The following is a 16772-nucleotide window of genomic DNA, read 5'->3' as shown; positions in this document are numbered from 1 at the left end:
TGGTTGAATCTTTGCCTGGTTTGGGGATGAGTGTGGTATTGACTTTGGGATTTGCTCCCTCTGTTTCTATTTCTCAGAAGAGCTTGAAGAGTATGGGTGTTAGTTCTTCTTTAAAGGTCTTACAGAATTCTGTACTGAATCCATCTGGTCCTGGGCTTTTCTTTGTTGGAAGACTTCCTCTATCTCATCATAAGTTATTGGCTTATTTTATTAATTTATTTCTTCTTGGTTCAGTTTGGGCAATTTGTATTTCTCTAAAACTTCATCCATTTCTGCTAGGTTTTCTTTCCTCAATGAGTATAGATTCTGGAAATAGTTCTTTGTTTGGATGTCTTGGATGTTTGTTGTAATTTTTCCTGTGGCATCCCTGATCTTATTGATTTGGGTCTTCTCTGTTTTTTTAGTTAATCTTCCCAGAGGTCCATCAATTTTATTGTTTTTTTGAAAATCCAGCTTTTTGTTTTATTAATTTTATTTAGAGTTTTCTTAGTCTCTATCTCATTAATTTCAGCTTATTTTGGTTATCTCTCTCCATCTAGTAACTTTGGGTTCATTTTTTTTCTTGCTTTTCTAGCAGTTTCAGTTCATCATGAAATTATTTACTTGATCTGTCTCTATTTTCTTCCCCCCACCCCACCTGTCTCTATTTTCTTGATGCGTGCACTGAGAACAATAAATTTGCCCCTCAGGACTGCTTTTGCCATGTCTCACAGGTTTATTTGTGGTGTATATTCATTTTAATAGAATTGTAGGAACTTTTTAATTTCTTCTGTGACCCAGGTGTTGCGCAGAAGTGTGCTGTTCAATTTCCATATATTTGAGTAATTTCTAGGTATGCTTTGTTATTGAGAACTAGCTTGATTCCACTATGGTTCGATAGAATACAAGGAATTATGTCACTCTCTTGTAATTACTTAAATTCTTTGTATGAACTATGATATGATCTGTTTTGGAGAAAGTTCCATGGGCTTCTGTGAAGAATGTTTACTGGGTTATTGTTGGGTAGAAAACTCTAGATGTCAATTAAGTCCACTTAAGATACAGCATCATTTAATTCAGAGGCTTCTTTGTAGACCTATCCTTTGGTGAGAATTGGAGTATTAAAGTCTCCTAGTATTACTGTATTTGGACCTATTTTTTCTTGGAAGTCTGAGAGTATTTGCTTAATGTATTTGGGTACACCAATGTTGGAGAGTAGAAATTGATAATGGCGATGTCCTCTTCTTGGATTGTTCCTTGTATTGATATGTAGTGTTCTTCTCTATCTTTTTGTATTGATTTTAATGAAAAGTTTATTTTGTCAGATATCAGGATGGCAACTCCTGCCTTTTTGCTGGGAACATTTGCATGGTAGATTTTCCTCCATCCCTTCATTCAGAGTTTGTTTTTATCTTTGGCTGTGAGATGAGTCTCTTGAAGACAACAAATGGATGGATCTTGTTTTCTGATCCAATCTGCAGTTTATTTTCTTTTGAATTGAGTCCATTAATATTTATGGTTATTATAGGGAGGTGCATTGTGTTTCCTGTCATTTTCCTGCTTTCTTAAGTTTTTCTTCTTTTTTTTCCTCCTGTGTTTACTAAGTGGTCTTCTAGTGATATCTGTCTGATAAAAATCCCTGATCTTGATTGTTTTGCTCATATTGTAATCCTCCTCTTTATATATTCTTTGTAGTACTGGCTTATTGTTTATGAATTCAGTTAGTTTTTCTTTACTATTAAAAATTTTAGTTTCTCCATTGAATGTGAATGCTAGCTTCACTGGATATAGCAGTCTGGGTTGGCTGGTTCTCAGGGTTTCAATGTTACCTTCCCAGGCTATCCTTGCATTCAGTGTCTGTGTGGAGAGAAGTGCACTGATTCTGATTTTTTCCCATTGTAGTAGAACTCCTTCTTGCTTTTGCCACATGCAGGATCATTTCTTTATTGTTCAAATCTAGCGTTTTTCCTACGATGTGCCTAGAAGTGTTCTTCCTGGGATCCTGTTTGATAGGTGTTCTGTATGCCTCTGTTATGTAGGTAAGATTTTCTCTTTTAAGATTGGGGAGATTTTCGGTAATAATCTTATTGAATAAGTGTCGCATCCCTCTCTTCTGATATTCCTCAACTTTATCAACCCCACTTATACAAAGGTTAAATTCCTTGGCACTGTCTGCTTGTTCTTGGACTTCCCTTTGGCATATTTTGAGTGTTTTTTCCATATCTGTGACTTTTTTTTCCAGTTGCTGCATTTTGTCTCCAGTACCTGATATTCTATTTTCCATGTCATTCACTCTATTAACTATGGTTTCTATTGTGGTTTGCATGGAGGAAATTGAACCATTTATTATTACTCTGTTGGTTCTCAAAGTATAAATTTTGTCTTTTAAAGAGGTCTGTACTGCCTCTATTTTTGAGTGCATTTCTTATTTGAAATCCTGAATCTCTTTTGATAATTTGTTTCTTTGTTCTTTACATTTCTGAACTATTTCTTGCTTTGATTCAAGTCATTGCCCCTATCAACTCTTGGATGTCGTGGTTGTCTTCCATTTCTTCTTCACTTTCACTGGAATTCCCTGGGTGGCTGCTGGCCTTTGGGGATAGTTTTCTGTCTTGGCTGTTGATGAATCTTGTAATTTTTCAGGGATTTTTGGAGACAAATCCCAAACTCTGACTGTTTTGGTCAATAAGTGGCTGCCTTCACTTGGTTCTAGGTTGGTTCCTGGGTCAATTGTTGAAGCCTGCTCTCAGCCCTGGGCTGGCTGAGAGAGACTTTGCTGGGTCTTAGTTCTGTTGTGGGAGGGGCCAACCTCCAGTTGCTAGTCTGACCCACATAGGGCTCACTGTCTTTAGATTCTAGTGGGCTGACACCACCCTCTGCTGAGACATGCACTCAGTTCCTGATTTCAGTCAGGGACAGGTGGTTTAGACAGCTCAGGCTCCCACCTGAGACACAAGTGGGGCTTGTTCAGCAGCCTGCTAGAACCCACAGGTAGTAGTTCCTGAATTCAGCCAAGGACCCACAGCCTAGACTGTTCATGCTCCCTCCCAGGAATGCTCTTGACAAAACCAGGTGGGCTGGATGTATTCCACCAGTTGCTGGAACCTGCTTCCAGTTCCTGACTTAGCCAAGTATGGGCAGCCTGAGCTGCCTGATGCCCAGCCCAGGATACACAGGTTGGGTTCCTTCCACCCCTAGCTACTGAGGCCTATGGGCACGGTTCCTGACTTCAGACAGGGACTCCTGGACATAGGATGCTGAGTCTCCTGCCCTGGACACACAGGTGGGACTTCTTCCGCTGCTGGCTGTTGGGGCAACAGATGTACTTCCTGACTTCAGCCAGGGACTGGCCACATTCGAGTTGTCTTCCAGGTGTGCTCTTGGTCAAGCCTGGTGGGCGGCTGGTTGCTGGGGGCACTTGCACAATTCCCAGCTTCAACGAGACCAGTAGCCCAGGTGCTAAGGGAAGCAGTCCAGGTCAAGCTCTGGGGGTTACACCAGCGCTGTTCTTCCATGGTGGGGGATGGGAGGGAGGAAGGCATCCCCTTTGGGGTACTTACTTATCCTGGAACTGATTGTAAGCTGTCCAGCGGTGCTCTGGCAGATCGCTATTTCTGTGTGCTGTAGGTTGCTGGTCACCACCGTGTTCTGCATTTTGTTGAGATGATTGTGGGCTGGGCTGGGTGGTGGTGGGGGCTCTGAGTCTGGGTCTCATGGTCTCTGTCTCTTGTTTACCCTGTCTGTGTCCAGCACCTTAGGCATGTTCTGTGCTGCCCTTCTATGGACCACTGTGGCTCTGGAGTCCCCAGTGGCCACGGGCCGGGCACTTTGGTGGCTTGGCTCAGAGTGACTTGCCAGCGAGCAGTGAGGGAAGGGTCTACATGATTTTCCATCTTTGTGTAGCTTCTGAAGTTTTTTCCTTTTCTTTTTTCACTTTCTGTATTTCTCTGGATGTTTGCCTTTTTGCTATTGTTGATCTGTTGGGGAAACCGAACATTGGAACTCAAACTCTCTATTTGGTTGGAGAGAACTGTGGTGTTTCCCTACTGTCCCATCGCCATCTTGAGTCCCCATCCCCTTCAATTCTTTGAAAAAAAAATACCTTTAAGTAGTTGTTTGAAAGGCTTTCAATTTAATATATCAACTTATTAGTACAATGCATCTTGGTCAATGTCACCTCTTCCATTGTTTTTTCCCCCTCTCTGTCCAACTGCACACATTCCATCAAGTTACCTGGTTCCATTGTCACATATGTACATTGAATATTAGACTATATTCACCCACCTTTTCTGTCTCCATTCATCTGCCTCTAACCTCTTTCCCTATGCCCCCCCACATACCTGAAAACTTGTTTTGGCTTGCTGATTATCATTTTGTTAAATTATGAGTTACACTGCTACGAATCTCCCCATGTATACCATACTACCATACTTCAAGCAGTGTTTTATATATATATATATATATATATATATATATATATATATGCATGTGACCCTTTTCATGTCTGCTTATAATTTAAATACAATTTTCACATATGATAGAAAACATGTTCCATTTTTCTCTCCAAGCCTGTCTTACACCACTTAACATAATTTTTCCAAGTCCATTCATAACCCTGCAAATGACATATCATTCTTCACATTTAGCACATTTTCCTGGTTACCTTTGCTTATTCATGCTCCAATCTACAGAAAGATTATGATTTCTTGACTTTAGTTCATTGGAAACTGTGTCTCTTTCCATCCCTGAGGACACCTGAAGGCAAGGAAGGCAATGGGCAGCTTCTCTTTGAAAGCCATTTGGAGGTTTTCTGGGCTGAGATCAATTGGATTCAAAGACGCTAGTGGTTGGAACCTTGAGGTAATATCTGGGAAGCAGAAACATAGGAGCCAGGTGGTCAGTCAAGTTCCTGTCTCACTGCAGGAGAGGAGAGCCATTTCAATCATCCTGAAGCCTAAGAACCAACTCAGCCATCCAAGGAGATACTTCTGCTCCAAATTTAAGAAAGATTCACATTTAAAAATCAAGCAAACCCATACCATCTTTCTCCCAGTCTCTTCCAACTTGCCTGTCTTCTGTCCTTTTACCATCTCATCTGCATGTTTCCTATTTGTAACTGGAAGTATGCAGACAACTGGAAGTTGTTTTCTGCCTCAGTTCCTAGATGCTTGTGTTTAGCTTGACTATGGAATCTTTGGGCTCTCTCTACATCCTCTCTGGCTTCCTTGGATTTGTCTCTTGTCTTGCCTGACATGACTTTCTTTTTGCCTCATGCATATTGTTATGTGCATGTACTCCCCTGGCTGCAAATCACTGCTAGTTTGTGATTCTGTGGTTCCTGACTGAACATTTTCTCTCCTTTCTTCAAGCATGTGCTACAGTAACAGTAAGAGAATACTTTCTACAGGTCAGTTATTAACAATCACATTTTATTGCAAATAACACCATCTACTACAAGTATTAATACTGTTCACTTATTAAGTTATTTTGCTTTAGTCTCAACAGAAGACTCACTGGCAAAAATAAATGCAGATCATCCAGATGTTGTTGCCATAGTAGCTGACACTCTAAAATTTATAAAGGATGTGAATTTTGAACAGCCTTATGAAAAATATGCTGAGCTCTTACGTGAAGTCCTCAAAGAGGTAAAAAAAATATATATTAGAATAATAACTTTCATCACTGACTTAGAAACTAAGAAAATATTCATCTAGTCTATGTATAATTATTTTAGAGTCTTATTTTACAATAATGAGATATATAGCTTTTCAAGTACATAAACATTTAATAGTCAACATTATCATAGGTGAAGTATACCAGTAGACCTAATTGCTGATACAGTTTAGTAAATTTTCCATTATAAAGAAATTATGGGATGTAATTATCTTTAAAATTAATTCATTAACTGTGATTATCTTTGATCTAGTGTAGTATGTCAAAAGATGGTATATATGATACCAGTGGCAAAGTTATTGTATTGAGCTTATCAGTTACAGGGTGAGACAAATTTTGCTCCATGGTTAACAAATATCATCCAGACACCATGAACACATAGTGTGTTCTTAGGGAAAATGATGGACAGATACGCAGTATTTTATGCCAAAAGGGGAAACAGTCCCAAATACTGTGAACTGACACTGCAAGGGCCATATTGTTTTTGAGTGTCAATAACTTTTACAGGACTCTTTACATGATCTTTCTAGTCTGGGTTCTGAACAGCTGACATTGCAGACCTCTGCTGCCATATCCCAGCTCTAAGAATTAAAAAAAAAAAAATCAGGTAACTCTGGATAGGCCAAAGTGTTATGAATGGCATTTCTGACATCTCTTCCTCTTTGATTTCAAATATTCATTGACACCTGATAGTACACAAACTTGCCTACAACCTTCAAAATTGGTGTATTCACAGGTCCACATTGCTAACGGCCATTGTTGTGGAAACCATTGTTATTGAGAGAGAAGGGGTGAGTTTAGTGGAACTCCCTAAATGCCTACAGGATGCACTTTGACTCAGTTCCTTCCTAGTCTATTAGTTACCATCTCAGTAACTCTCCTCTTACACTGAAGGATAAAAGCAAAACAGAAGGAGGTAAAGGGTGTTGCCACTGAAAACTCAAGCTAGAGTAGGAACTTGCTACTCTCGGACTGGTCCGTGTATCTTCTCCCAGAAACATGCATACAGACTTGGGCCTCACCACAGACCTTTAGACTCAACCTCTGCTTTCAATGATACTAAGTAATGTACAGCAAAAATAGCTTATTATGTTTAGTGATTAACGGGCTTTAGTTCTCATTTTTAACTTTTAAAACTTAAAATTGCATTATGTTAAAATTGTTTCTCTTTTAAAATTAAGGTACTCTCTTTTTTCTTTCTCAAAGCCAGAGTTCCCAAGATAGAATTCTTGACTTGTCAAGCTATGGTGATAGTCAAGCTATGGTGATAGTCAATGTGCAATTCTTCACAGGTAATCGAACAAAACAAAGACAGGTTTCCTGGTGCTCCAAAATATGGAGGATGGATCATAGACAACTGCCCTACTGTGAAAGAACTGTGGACAGCCTTGATTGAGAAAGGATCTGTACCTGATTTGGTGGTCTGTTTAACAGATACAGAAAATGATGGTTGGTGAAGATGTATCATAAAGATGTATCATGGCAGTGAAATTTCTATTGCTGACAGTAATTTTTGGTTAAAATACAGAATGAAGAACGCTTAGGTGCAAATGCTACCCTCTAATCCCTGGAGGGTTACAGGTACACAAAATGAGGTATTTGTCCACTCACAAGATGGCCTGGGTTGGTGGTCAATTGGAGGTAAGAGTCTCGTGGATTTGGCTGGCTGGCTTGGCTTTGAACTGCCATCTTCAGATCTTAGCCTCCTGAGTAGCTAGGATTGCAAGCAGGAGCCACTTGTGTCTGGCTTAATTGTGATTATTCCTAAGGAACTATATGTGATATGGGAGTTTCTAGGGGAAAAGTATGACATAGGATATATTATATCTCTTTATATTTTCATTACTTGTGCCATACTAACTTATATACCTTTTTATAGAGATTTAAGACAATCTATTAAAATATTAAACAATTGGGGTACTTGTAAATAAAGGCTTTAAAAATATTTTTTAAGGGCTGAGAAAGTGGCTCAGTGGTAGAGCGCTTGCCTTGCATACCTGAGGCCCTGGGTTCGATTCCTCAGCACCACATAAGCAAAAAGAAAAAAGCCGGAAGTGGCACTGTGGCTCAAGTGGTAGAGCGCTAGCCTTGAGCTGAAGAGCTGAGGGACAGCGCCCAGGCCCAGAGTTCAGGCCCCACTACCGACCTCCCCCCCCAAAAAAATTTAATATAGGCAAAAGTATTTATTTTCTTTTGAAGTGTTTTTCTTTTTATTCTTTCTCTCTTTTTTCAGGTCCAAGATTGGTACTCCAACGTAGTACCTGCCCCTTTTACTCATTGGCTAGTGCTCTACCAACTGAGCCATGCTTCCAACCCTCTTCTGAAGTTTTTTAATAACTGTTTTTAAACACAAAGAATGGAATGAATAAGACAAAAATTATACTTAATTCCCCCATTAACACTAAGTCATATGTTCAAAATATTTTTCAAAATAATTAGCCAGATCACTAATCCTAGTCACTACCATAGTTCAAATGATCCTAAGAAAGTAGTCGAGCCACAGAAATCCCTTGTGAGACAACTTCTAGAGAAAGCAGCTATATTGCTATATTGCTATATAGCTAGGATTACAGGCATGAGCCAACCAGCACTAGGCTAGGTCCTATATTTTTATACACAACTTGCTTGTCTCAGCCTGCACAATAAATTATTCACTCAACTTGGAAAAACAAAATGAATGTATCTTTAATCATCATTTCAAAATAATTTTTAAAAGACAAAGAAGTTCCCATGTTTGTTAAATCTGGTTAGGAGATGGCTTTTTAAATATTTTCTGAACTACAAGTATAATTTTTCACCCTTTCTTAGTGCCTCATTATAACCAATTTGGCAAGAAGACCTCCAGTACTTTAAGAAAACCTTCAACAGATAAATTGAAGATAAATCTGCACTAGAACTCTTGTATGACTGACTAATGATTAAGTCCCCAAATGTATGACCATTCATCAGCAAATGACCTCACATGTACATATAATTCAAACGAACTTTTAGAACATGAGCATAAAATAAATACTACAATATTTTCATCTCTATTTAATGCTGCTGGTGATTAGATAAAAAGATTCACAGTACTGAGTCAGACTATATTCATTATGTCTTAAAGTAGTTAGAACAATTTCTGAAGTCAAAGGTAAGCAAGAGCCAATGCTAATACAGTTTTCCAATCATGTAATGTAATTGCTAGTCTGAATTATAATTGGTAAGCAATTAATACAAATATAAATATGTATAAGGTACTACTGTATCATAGTCTGGTGAATAAACTTCTTGGCTAAAGTGCTCTGGGGAAAGGATTAAGGAAAACAAGAAGGGACGGGCACTAGTGGCTTACACCTCTAGCTACTGAGATCTGAAGATTGTGGTTAAAAACCAGTCAGGGCAGGAAAGTTTGTGAGACTCTTATCTCTAATTAACTACCAAAAAAAGCTGGAAGAGGAGCAATGGCTCAAGGATAAATTGCTAGCCTTGAGCAAATAAACTCAGAGACAGCACCCAGGCCCTGAGTTCAAGCCCCAGGAGTGACATCAAAAAGAGAAAGAGAAAAAAAGAGAGGGGGGGAGAGAGAGAGAGAGGAAAGGAGAGAAGGAGTGAATATGGCAGGTTCTAGTATTTTCCATTTAAGAACACAACACATGACATGCAAAAAAAAAACAAGCTATAATATAGATACGATTGATATGCCTAAAATGATACATATACTGTACATAAATTCATGTTAATTATGCACTTAGCACATTCTTTTTTCTTTTCTTTTTTTCCCCTTCCCTTTTCTCTCTTTCGTTCTTCCTTTTGTTGTTGGTGGTGGTGATGGTGTGGTTGTAGAGCTTAAACTCAGGGTTTGGGCACTATCCCCTCGCTTTTTTCACTCAAGGCTAGCACCCTACTACTTTGAGCCACAGTTCCACTTCCACTTTTTGGTGGTTAATTGGAGATAAGAGTCTCACAAACTTTCCTGCCTGGGCTGACTTTGAACCATGATCCTCAGATCTCAGCCTCCCAAATAGCTAGAATTACAGGTGTGAGCCACTAGCTCCGGGAAGCACATTCTTCTATATGATTCCTTTCATGCTTCACTTTGCTTAGTAACTAAACTCTGAACTTCCTCTTTTAAAATTGGTCCAACCAAGTTATCCTTGGACATCCAATTTTATTTCATCACAAACTAAGTAAACTGATGGGGTAAAATGTTTCTTTTTTTCTTATCATCAAATATCTGCTGGTGATGTAATAAACATGTGAAAATATTCTGTAAATCCTACAACATACTGATCCTCATTTTACTGATTCTTTCAAGCTAATCCTTTTGGAAAATTATTTACGGCTATTCAGGGCATGCAGCTCCCTCAAGTCTACAGCTCCTGTATTCCATAGTCCAACATGACTTGGTAGTCTCACGAACTGCACAAAGAAAAATCTACTGCCCAGTAGCTGCCATTTAAGTACCGGCATTTGAATGGCATTCACTCTGAAGTTAGACACATTTAGTCAAAGGCAGAATATGGATACTTCCCTACCTTGACTTTGGCCTTTGGGGTGGTTCAAGAATTTTGTCAGCCGGGCACCAGTAGCTCACGCTTGCAATCCTAGCTACTCAGGAGCCTGAGATCTGAGGATCAAAGTTCAAAGCCAGCGCGGGCAGGAAAGTCTGTGAGACTCTTATCTCCAATAAACCACTAGAAAACTGGAAGTGACATTGTGGATCAAGCAGTAGAGCGTTTGCCATGAGCTGAAGAGCACAGGGACAGTGCCCAGAGTTCAAGCCCCACGACGGACAAAAAAAAAAAAAAAAAGAATTTTGTCAATATTGGAGCAATTTGTCTGTGTGCTCTGTTAATATACTGTTGAACAGCAGATCTACTATCCAGTTCATCAGGTTTTCATCAACAAATTATAGAACTCATGTGCCATGGTGCCAGGCCTTGTCCAGCCCAGCATGGCCCATCTTTTCCACCCTGACCATAGAGCTAGAGTCAGGGTGACTGGAGTTGCTACCACCCTAAAGGAAAAATAATTTTTGTCATTATTTTCCAACATATATGTCATTCAACTCTATAGAACTTCAAAGATAATATAACTCTTTTTATTTGTGTTTCAGGAAAATATTTACTTGACAGAGCATATTTCCAAAATAAGCCTGAAATTGATGCTAAGATTTTAGAAAGAATTTCGATGGAACTACAAAAGAAAAAGGAAGATGAAGCAGCAGTAAGGTAAAGTCTGCCAAAAATGGTACCTCTTAATTACCTTCTCACAATTTATACTTAGGAATATCTCTAATAACAAAAGATTGTCTATCACCTAGATCTACTTCTAATAAATTTCATGAATACATGTAGACTTTTTAAAGTACACATTCTGAATGCTTTCCTATAATCCATATCAAATCAATTTGGAGGGTTGGTGGTACATAGGCTTGAACTCAGGACCTCATTCTCACTTGTGTTCTACCACTTGAGTCATGCCTCCAGCCCCAAATGTACTCTGTGTGTGTGTTTGTGTTATGTGTATGTTCGTACTGGGTCTTGAACTCAAGACCTGTGCTCTTTGCTTGGATTTAGCATCAAGGCTGATACTCTACCACTTGAGCTACACTTACATTTCTGGCTTTTTGCTGATTTATTAGAGATAAGAGCTCATGGACTTTCTTTTTTTGCCACTTGTGGAGCTTGAACTCAAGACCTGGGCAATGTCCCCAAGCTTCTTTTGCTCAAGACTAGCTAGCACTCTACCAATTAAGCCATGGTGCCACTTCTGGCTTTTTCTGTTTATATGGTACTGAGGAATCAAGAATCAAACCCAGGGCTTCATGCCTGGTAGGCAAGCATTCTACCACTAAGCCTCATTCCCAGTCAGAGCACATGGACTTTTTTGCCTGGGTTGGCTTTGAACCATGATCTTCAGATTTCAACCTAGTGAATAGCTAGGATTACAGATGTGATTCACCAGTGTTTGACAACCAAATGTATTCCATTTTTGTGTATGTCACTACTGAGACTTGAACTCAGAGCCTAGGTGCTGTTACTTAGCTTTTTTTTTGCTCCACTTGAGCTCCATAGCTCTAATGTCATTATGTAACAGTGTTTTATCTATGACTTACTTTTGGTAAGTAGTATCCACAAAGTGAAATCACAAACCTGACTAAGTAAGAAAAGAACAACACTGGTTATTTACATGTGGTGGGTTTAACCTACAGGGTTTATTTTCCAATGTGAGTATAATGAAGAGCTTTAAAAATGTGAATATACCTGGCTAGGATTAAGATTATACTTCAGGGTGGGAAGGTGACCCAGTGGTAGAGCGGTTGCCTTGCATGCATGAGGCCCTGGGTTTGACTCCTCAGCACCACATAAGCAGGGGAAAAAAAGCCGGAAGTGGCGCTGTGGCTCAAGTGGTAGAGCACTGGCTTTGAGCTGAAGAGCTGAGGGACAGTCCCCATGCCCAGAATTTAGCCCCCACGACCGGACCCCCCCCCAAAAAAAAGATTATACTTCAATAAATGATGAATTTCTTCAGGTTGAGGAATAAAATATTTTTTTTAAATAGTGATTTAATTTTCTAATGCTTCTATATTGTTGAATTCTTCTATATTGAATTCTTCTATATTGATGAAATTGGTATTTCTACTCCTCTAAAAATGAAGATCTAGAAATTTAAATACTACACTTTTCTGTGTAAACCCACTAAATTGCTTACTACTTATTGATGATGGCACATATAGAAATTTATTCAAATTTATTCAAATCCTCCTTCCTCAGAATTAACTTTTTGATCTGAGATTTAGGAGTCTAAATTATGAAGCTGGAAGGTAGATAATTGTAGAAGTGGGTTAACTAATATGTGAATGCCAGGGGTCTTGTTTTTAGTGCTTGTTATTCATATCAGTCATTCCTTTAGAAGCATAACACAAGGGCTGGGAAGGTGGCTCAGTGGTAGTGCGCTCGCCTTGCATGCTTGAGGCCCTGGGTTCGATTCCTCAGCACCACATAAGCACACAAAAAAAGCTGGAGGTGGTGCTGTGGCTCAAGTGGTAGAGTGCTAGCCTTGAGCTGAAGAGGGACAGCGCCCGGACCCAGAGTTCAGGCCCCATGACCAGACGCCCCCCCCCACCCCCACAAAAAAGAAAAAGAAACATAACACAAAATGTCATGAAGTTTTATTTAGTTGAACTGGAAAATAAAATTATTATTTGATATATCAACTAGAAAACATTACTAATTTAGAAAATAATCACAAATATATTCCATTTACTTTTAGCTTTGAAAACTTTTGTTACAAATGGAACAATAATCTGCTAATATTTAAAGAACTGCTTACTTTTTATGAGAACTAGTCATGTATTTGAGAACTAATGAAATCTTAATTTAAGAATAAGACAAAATTTATGTAATTTCTCAACTGAAGGTCTGTTAATTAAAACTCAAGTTATGCTTAGCTGGCCTGGGCAAGGATCCTTCTACTTGCATTTCCCCTAAAAATCACTGGGGATTACAGGCACACACCACCAAGCCCAGCCATTGTGCCTCTCATGTAGTTGGGATTACAGGTGTGAACCACCTCGCCCAGCCATTAGTTAAGAAGGAGTCTAGTGGCGGCAGAGGCTGCTGCTGCTGCTGCTGCTGCTTCTCCTCCTTCTTTCCTCCTCCTCCTCCTCCTCCCCCTCCCCCTCCCCCTCCTCCTCCTTCCTTTGCTGTCCTTAAACCTTCACCCCCAATTTCCACCTCTCAGCTAGCGAGGATTACAGGCTTAGTCACAATGCCTAGAATATTTCCCTTTAATCAAACGGAAAATGTTACAAATCTTCCCATTTGCCTTTCAACTTATACTTAGATAATCTTTCATTAATAATTTCCCAAAATATGGCATTCAGGTTTTTCTTACCAAAAAAATTCCTAATAACAACACTTGAAAGGCAGCTAGTCTCTACTTGAGTAATTTAAAGGTACACAATATAAAGTATAAGACTACCATAAACAACCTGGTCCTTTTGGCTTTACCACTTTAAGAATTTAATCCTATAGTAATGTGAGATATCTCATCTTCCAAATATAATTAAATCTGGGGCCTTTGAATTTCAGAAAAGTCAAAGAGGAAGCATTAAAACTGGAAGAGGAAGAGCGGAAGATAATGGAAACGATAAATAAGAAAGCAAAAGGCAAGCACACATTTATGTGACTGATAATGTGTCGTTTTGTCTTCTATTGTTAGTTTCAGCATCTGCAGTATGTCAATTGAATTCTAAATAGTGCAATCTGCTTCTCATTTGGCCAATAAGTCCAGAACCTGTGGTTCTGAAGTATTTCTAGTGCCCCCTTCACTCTCAAAATCTTCCAGTTTTGATAATAAAGTATATGGTCACTGGAATACAGATTCATAGTAACAAAAACAACTCCTATACTAAATAAGAAGAAGGCTATACTAAATAAGAAGAGTACACAGAGATATACATGTATACTCTCTAAGAGGGACACATAGAGGAATCAGATGGGCAGCATGACTTCCAGTAGTTGCATTTGTCATGATGACACATTGGAATTCTTCTATTAGAAAAATCTCACAAGAGTTGACAAAATAGCTGAATTCTTGCTATACACAATTGTCTTTACACGTAAGCTTCCATCTTTGTTACAGGAGAACTTCCTTTGAAAATGGGAACCCTTGCTCATGTTTGTAATTCTAGCTACTCAGGAGGTCAACATCTGAGAATAATAATTCAAAGTCAGCCCAAGCAGAAAAGTCTGTGAGACTCTTATCTACTGTTAACCAGTAAAAAGCTAGAAATGGAGATTTGGCTCAAGTGGTAGAGACCCAGCCTTGAGTGAATAAAAGCAAAGAGTTATCACTTATGGCTGAGTTCAGGCCCCAGTACAGCATAAACAATAAAAACAATAAGCTAAAAAAAAAAAGATTAGAGCTATTGAAATTGGATCCATTGGTAATATTCGGAGGTCTGTGAACTTCACAGGGAAAATAATTCTCATAATATTTTCACTAAACTTTTATTGAAGTTTAGTATTTTCTTCAACTGTTAATACATGCAACAAACCAAAACAACACTAGCAATACCTTGATTTGTCGTTAATAAAAGTAGTTTCATATCACGTTATAGTTTTATATCTTATGTATGCTTATTGCTGTTGTAAAATGATAGTACTTAATAATACATTAGTACACTAATACATTAGTAAAGATGTACAGATTTCCTGTAGCACAAAATTTTTTTATATCTTTGATGGTACAGTGGCTTGAACTTAGGACCTTGAGCTTGCTTAGCTTGCTTGTTCAATTGATGCTCTACCACTTGAGCAATACCTATACCTATATGGTTTTTGCTGGTTATTTGGGATATGAAATCTTGAGAACTTTTCTGGCTTCTAATCACGATCCTCCTGATCTCTGCCTCCTGAGTAACTAGATTTCAGGGATGACTATCCATGTCCAGAGTATTTTCTATGTTCATAAGCATATTTTGTGAGTTTCATGAATATATAACAGACACTTGAGGAAATGAGTTTTTTGATGCCCCTGCCATCTTTCTTCCGGGAAGGCTTCCATGTAGATTAATGGCAATCAACAACTACATAAAAATTTGAATTGTGCTTTCTAAATTTACAGTTAACATGTTGATCAGCAAACTATGTTATTTATTATTTATAATTAACTGCAACAAAATCTATAACTATATGCATTCAACCCTAGTGCCAAGAATAGTGCCATATGCCAAATGGGTAACTTTCCATTTTCTAGTCTGGATATCTGTTTGAATAGATACCGAACCCAGAGGGTGGCTCACGCCAGAAATCCTAGCTACTTAGGAGACAGATCTGAGGATCATGGTTTGAAGCCAGCCTGGGCAGAAATCTGTGAAGCTCTTATCTCCCATTAACCAGCAAAAAGCCAGATGTGTCACTTTGGCTTCAGTACCTATCACCACTCAACAAGTATTTGCTTACTTAAACTCAAGTTTTTAGGAAGTATTCTAATTGTTGCTAGAAGCTGAAGAGACTGAAACTGAGAATGAAGAAGAGCTTGAAGGTAAGGATCCTGAAGACCGCGACGAGCCCGAGCCATCTGAAATATCCGATGAAACCAGAGGGTCGTTGTTCCCGGAGCAGGCTGATTCTCTTGGGCGCCAGGGAAGAAAACGTCCATCAGGTTAGAGTTTACTAAAAGCCCTTGGCTTGTTTGTTTTGTTTGTACTTTTGATCTAATCAAACATAAGCCTGAGAGAAAAATTTTCTCTGGGGCATTTAAGTCCTTGACAGAGTTATCCTCTTAAATAACAGCTATTCACATGGAAACTATTTTTTTTCATAAACTCCCTCCTGATAGACATTTTGGAAAGAGGCACAGCCCGTCAATACTCCTGCACGACACTGGTATGATCTTCAAAGTCAGCAAGAGAGGACCCTGTCCCTATGGCGGCAGAATCATTGGTCATTCTGTTGAGATGGTGCAACTGTTTCTCCAGTTTTTGTCTATTCCAGCATTGCTTCAGAGCTCTTCCAGGATCACTTATAAGTTTTTTACTAGATAATTACTGTTTATCAACCCTATTAACCTTCCTCTCTTTGACAGCTTTCAACAATTTGTACTTTTTCTCTATATTCTTTGAAAACATATTCTCTATACCATTGTTTTATTTTCTGCTCTTATTGCCTCTTCCTCTCATTTTTGCATATTTTAATTATACAATTGCATTTCACATTTCCTTCATTTTCTTGTTTAATCTATTCCTATATTTCTGCCTTCATGTTATATCAGTCTATCTTCATGTCCCAAGAGCTCCTGTGTCAGAGACTCTGTCATCCTCTGGCATTTTTTGAGTACTTCAGGCATGTGCCTTGTAAATTTTTTCTCTGCTCTAGGTACGAAATCATTTTCACAAGCAAACTCTTCATCTGAATCTTTGAATCAATACTCTCCTTGCTTTCATCTTAACTGTTCATAAAATACCCTAGCAATTATCAGCAGAAAGAATGGGTAGAGTATTTATAAGAATCTCTCTGCCCTCCTTATCTTCCCTGACTCCAACCCCCATCACAGACATGTGAATTCTTTACTTAAACTCCTCTTCCTTATATTTGGCACTTTGCAGATATAAACCTGATATGTATGATATA

The 16772-nt window shown here is 38.7% G+C and overlaps 1 protein-coding gene across 1 annotated transcript in view; it reads left to right on the top strand.

Annotated features, from left to right (window-relative positions):
• Nucleotides 1-16772, top strand: part of Ak9 (adenylate kinase 9) — a 91233-nt gene that overhangs the window by 33714 nt on the left and 40747 nt on the right. Inside the window, exons 16-22 of the mRNA XM_042693545.1 lie at nt 2623-2692; nt 3263-3456; nt 5476-5624; nt 6945-7101; nt 10748-10862; nt 13728-13804; nt 15643-15804. Of these exons, the coding sequence (XP_042549479.1) occupies nt 2623-2692; nt 3263-3456; nt 5476-5624; nt 6945-7101; nt 10748-10862; nt 13728-13804; nt 15643-15804 (924 nt within the window). The remainder of the gene's footprint in view (nt 1-2622; nt 2693-3262; nt 3457-5475; nt 5625-6944; nt 7102-10747; nt 10863-13727; nt 13805-15642; nt 15805-16772) is intronic.

The sequence above is a fragment of the Dipodomys spectabilis genome, unplaced genomic scaffold (genome assembly GCF_019054845.1).
Source record: "Dipodomys spectabilis isolate Male_0828 unplaced genomic scaffold, ASM1905484v1 ptg000001l, whole genome shotgun sequence".
NCBI classification, from domain to species: domain Eukaryota; kingdom Metazoa; phylum Chordata; class Mammalia; order Rodentia; family Heteromyidae; genus Dipodomys; species Dipodomys spectabilis.
Note: the sequence above shows the minus strand (reverse complement) of the source record. Positions and strands in the feature narration are given on the sequence as shown.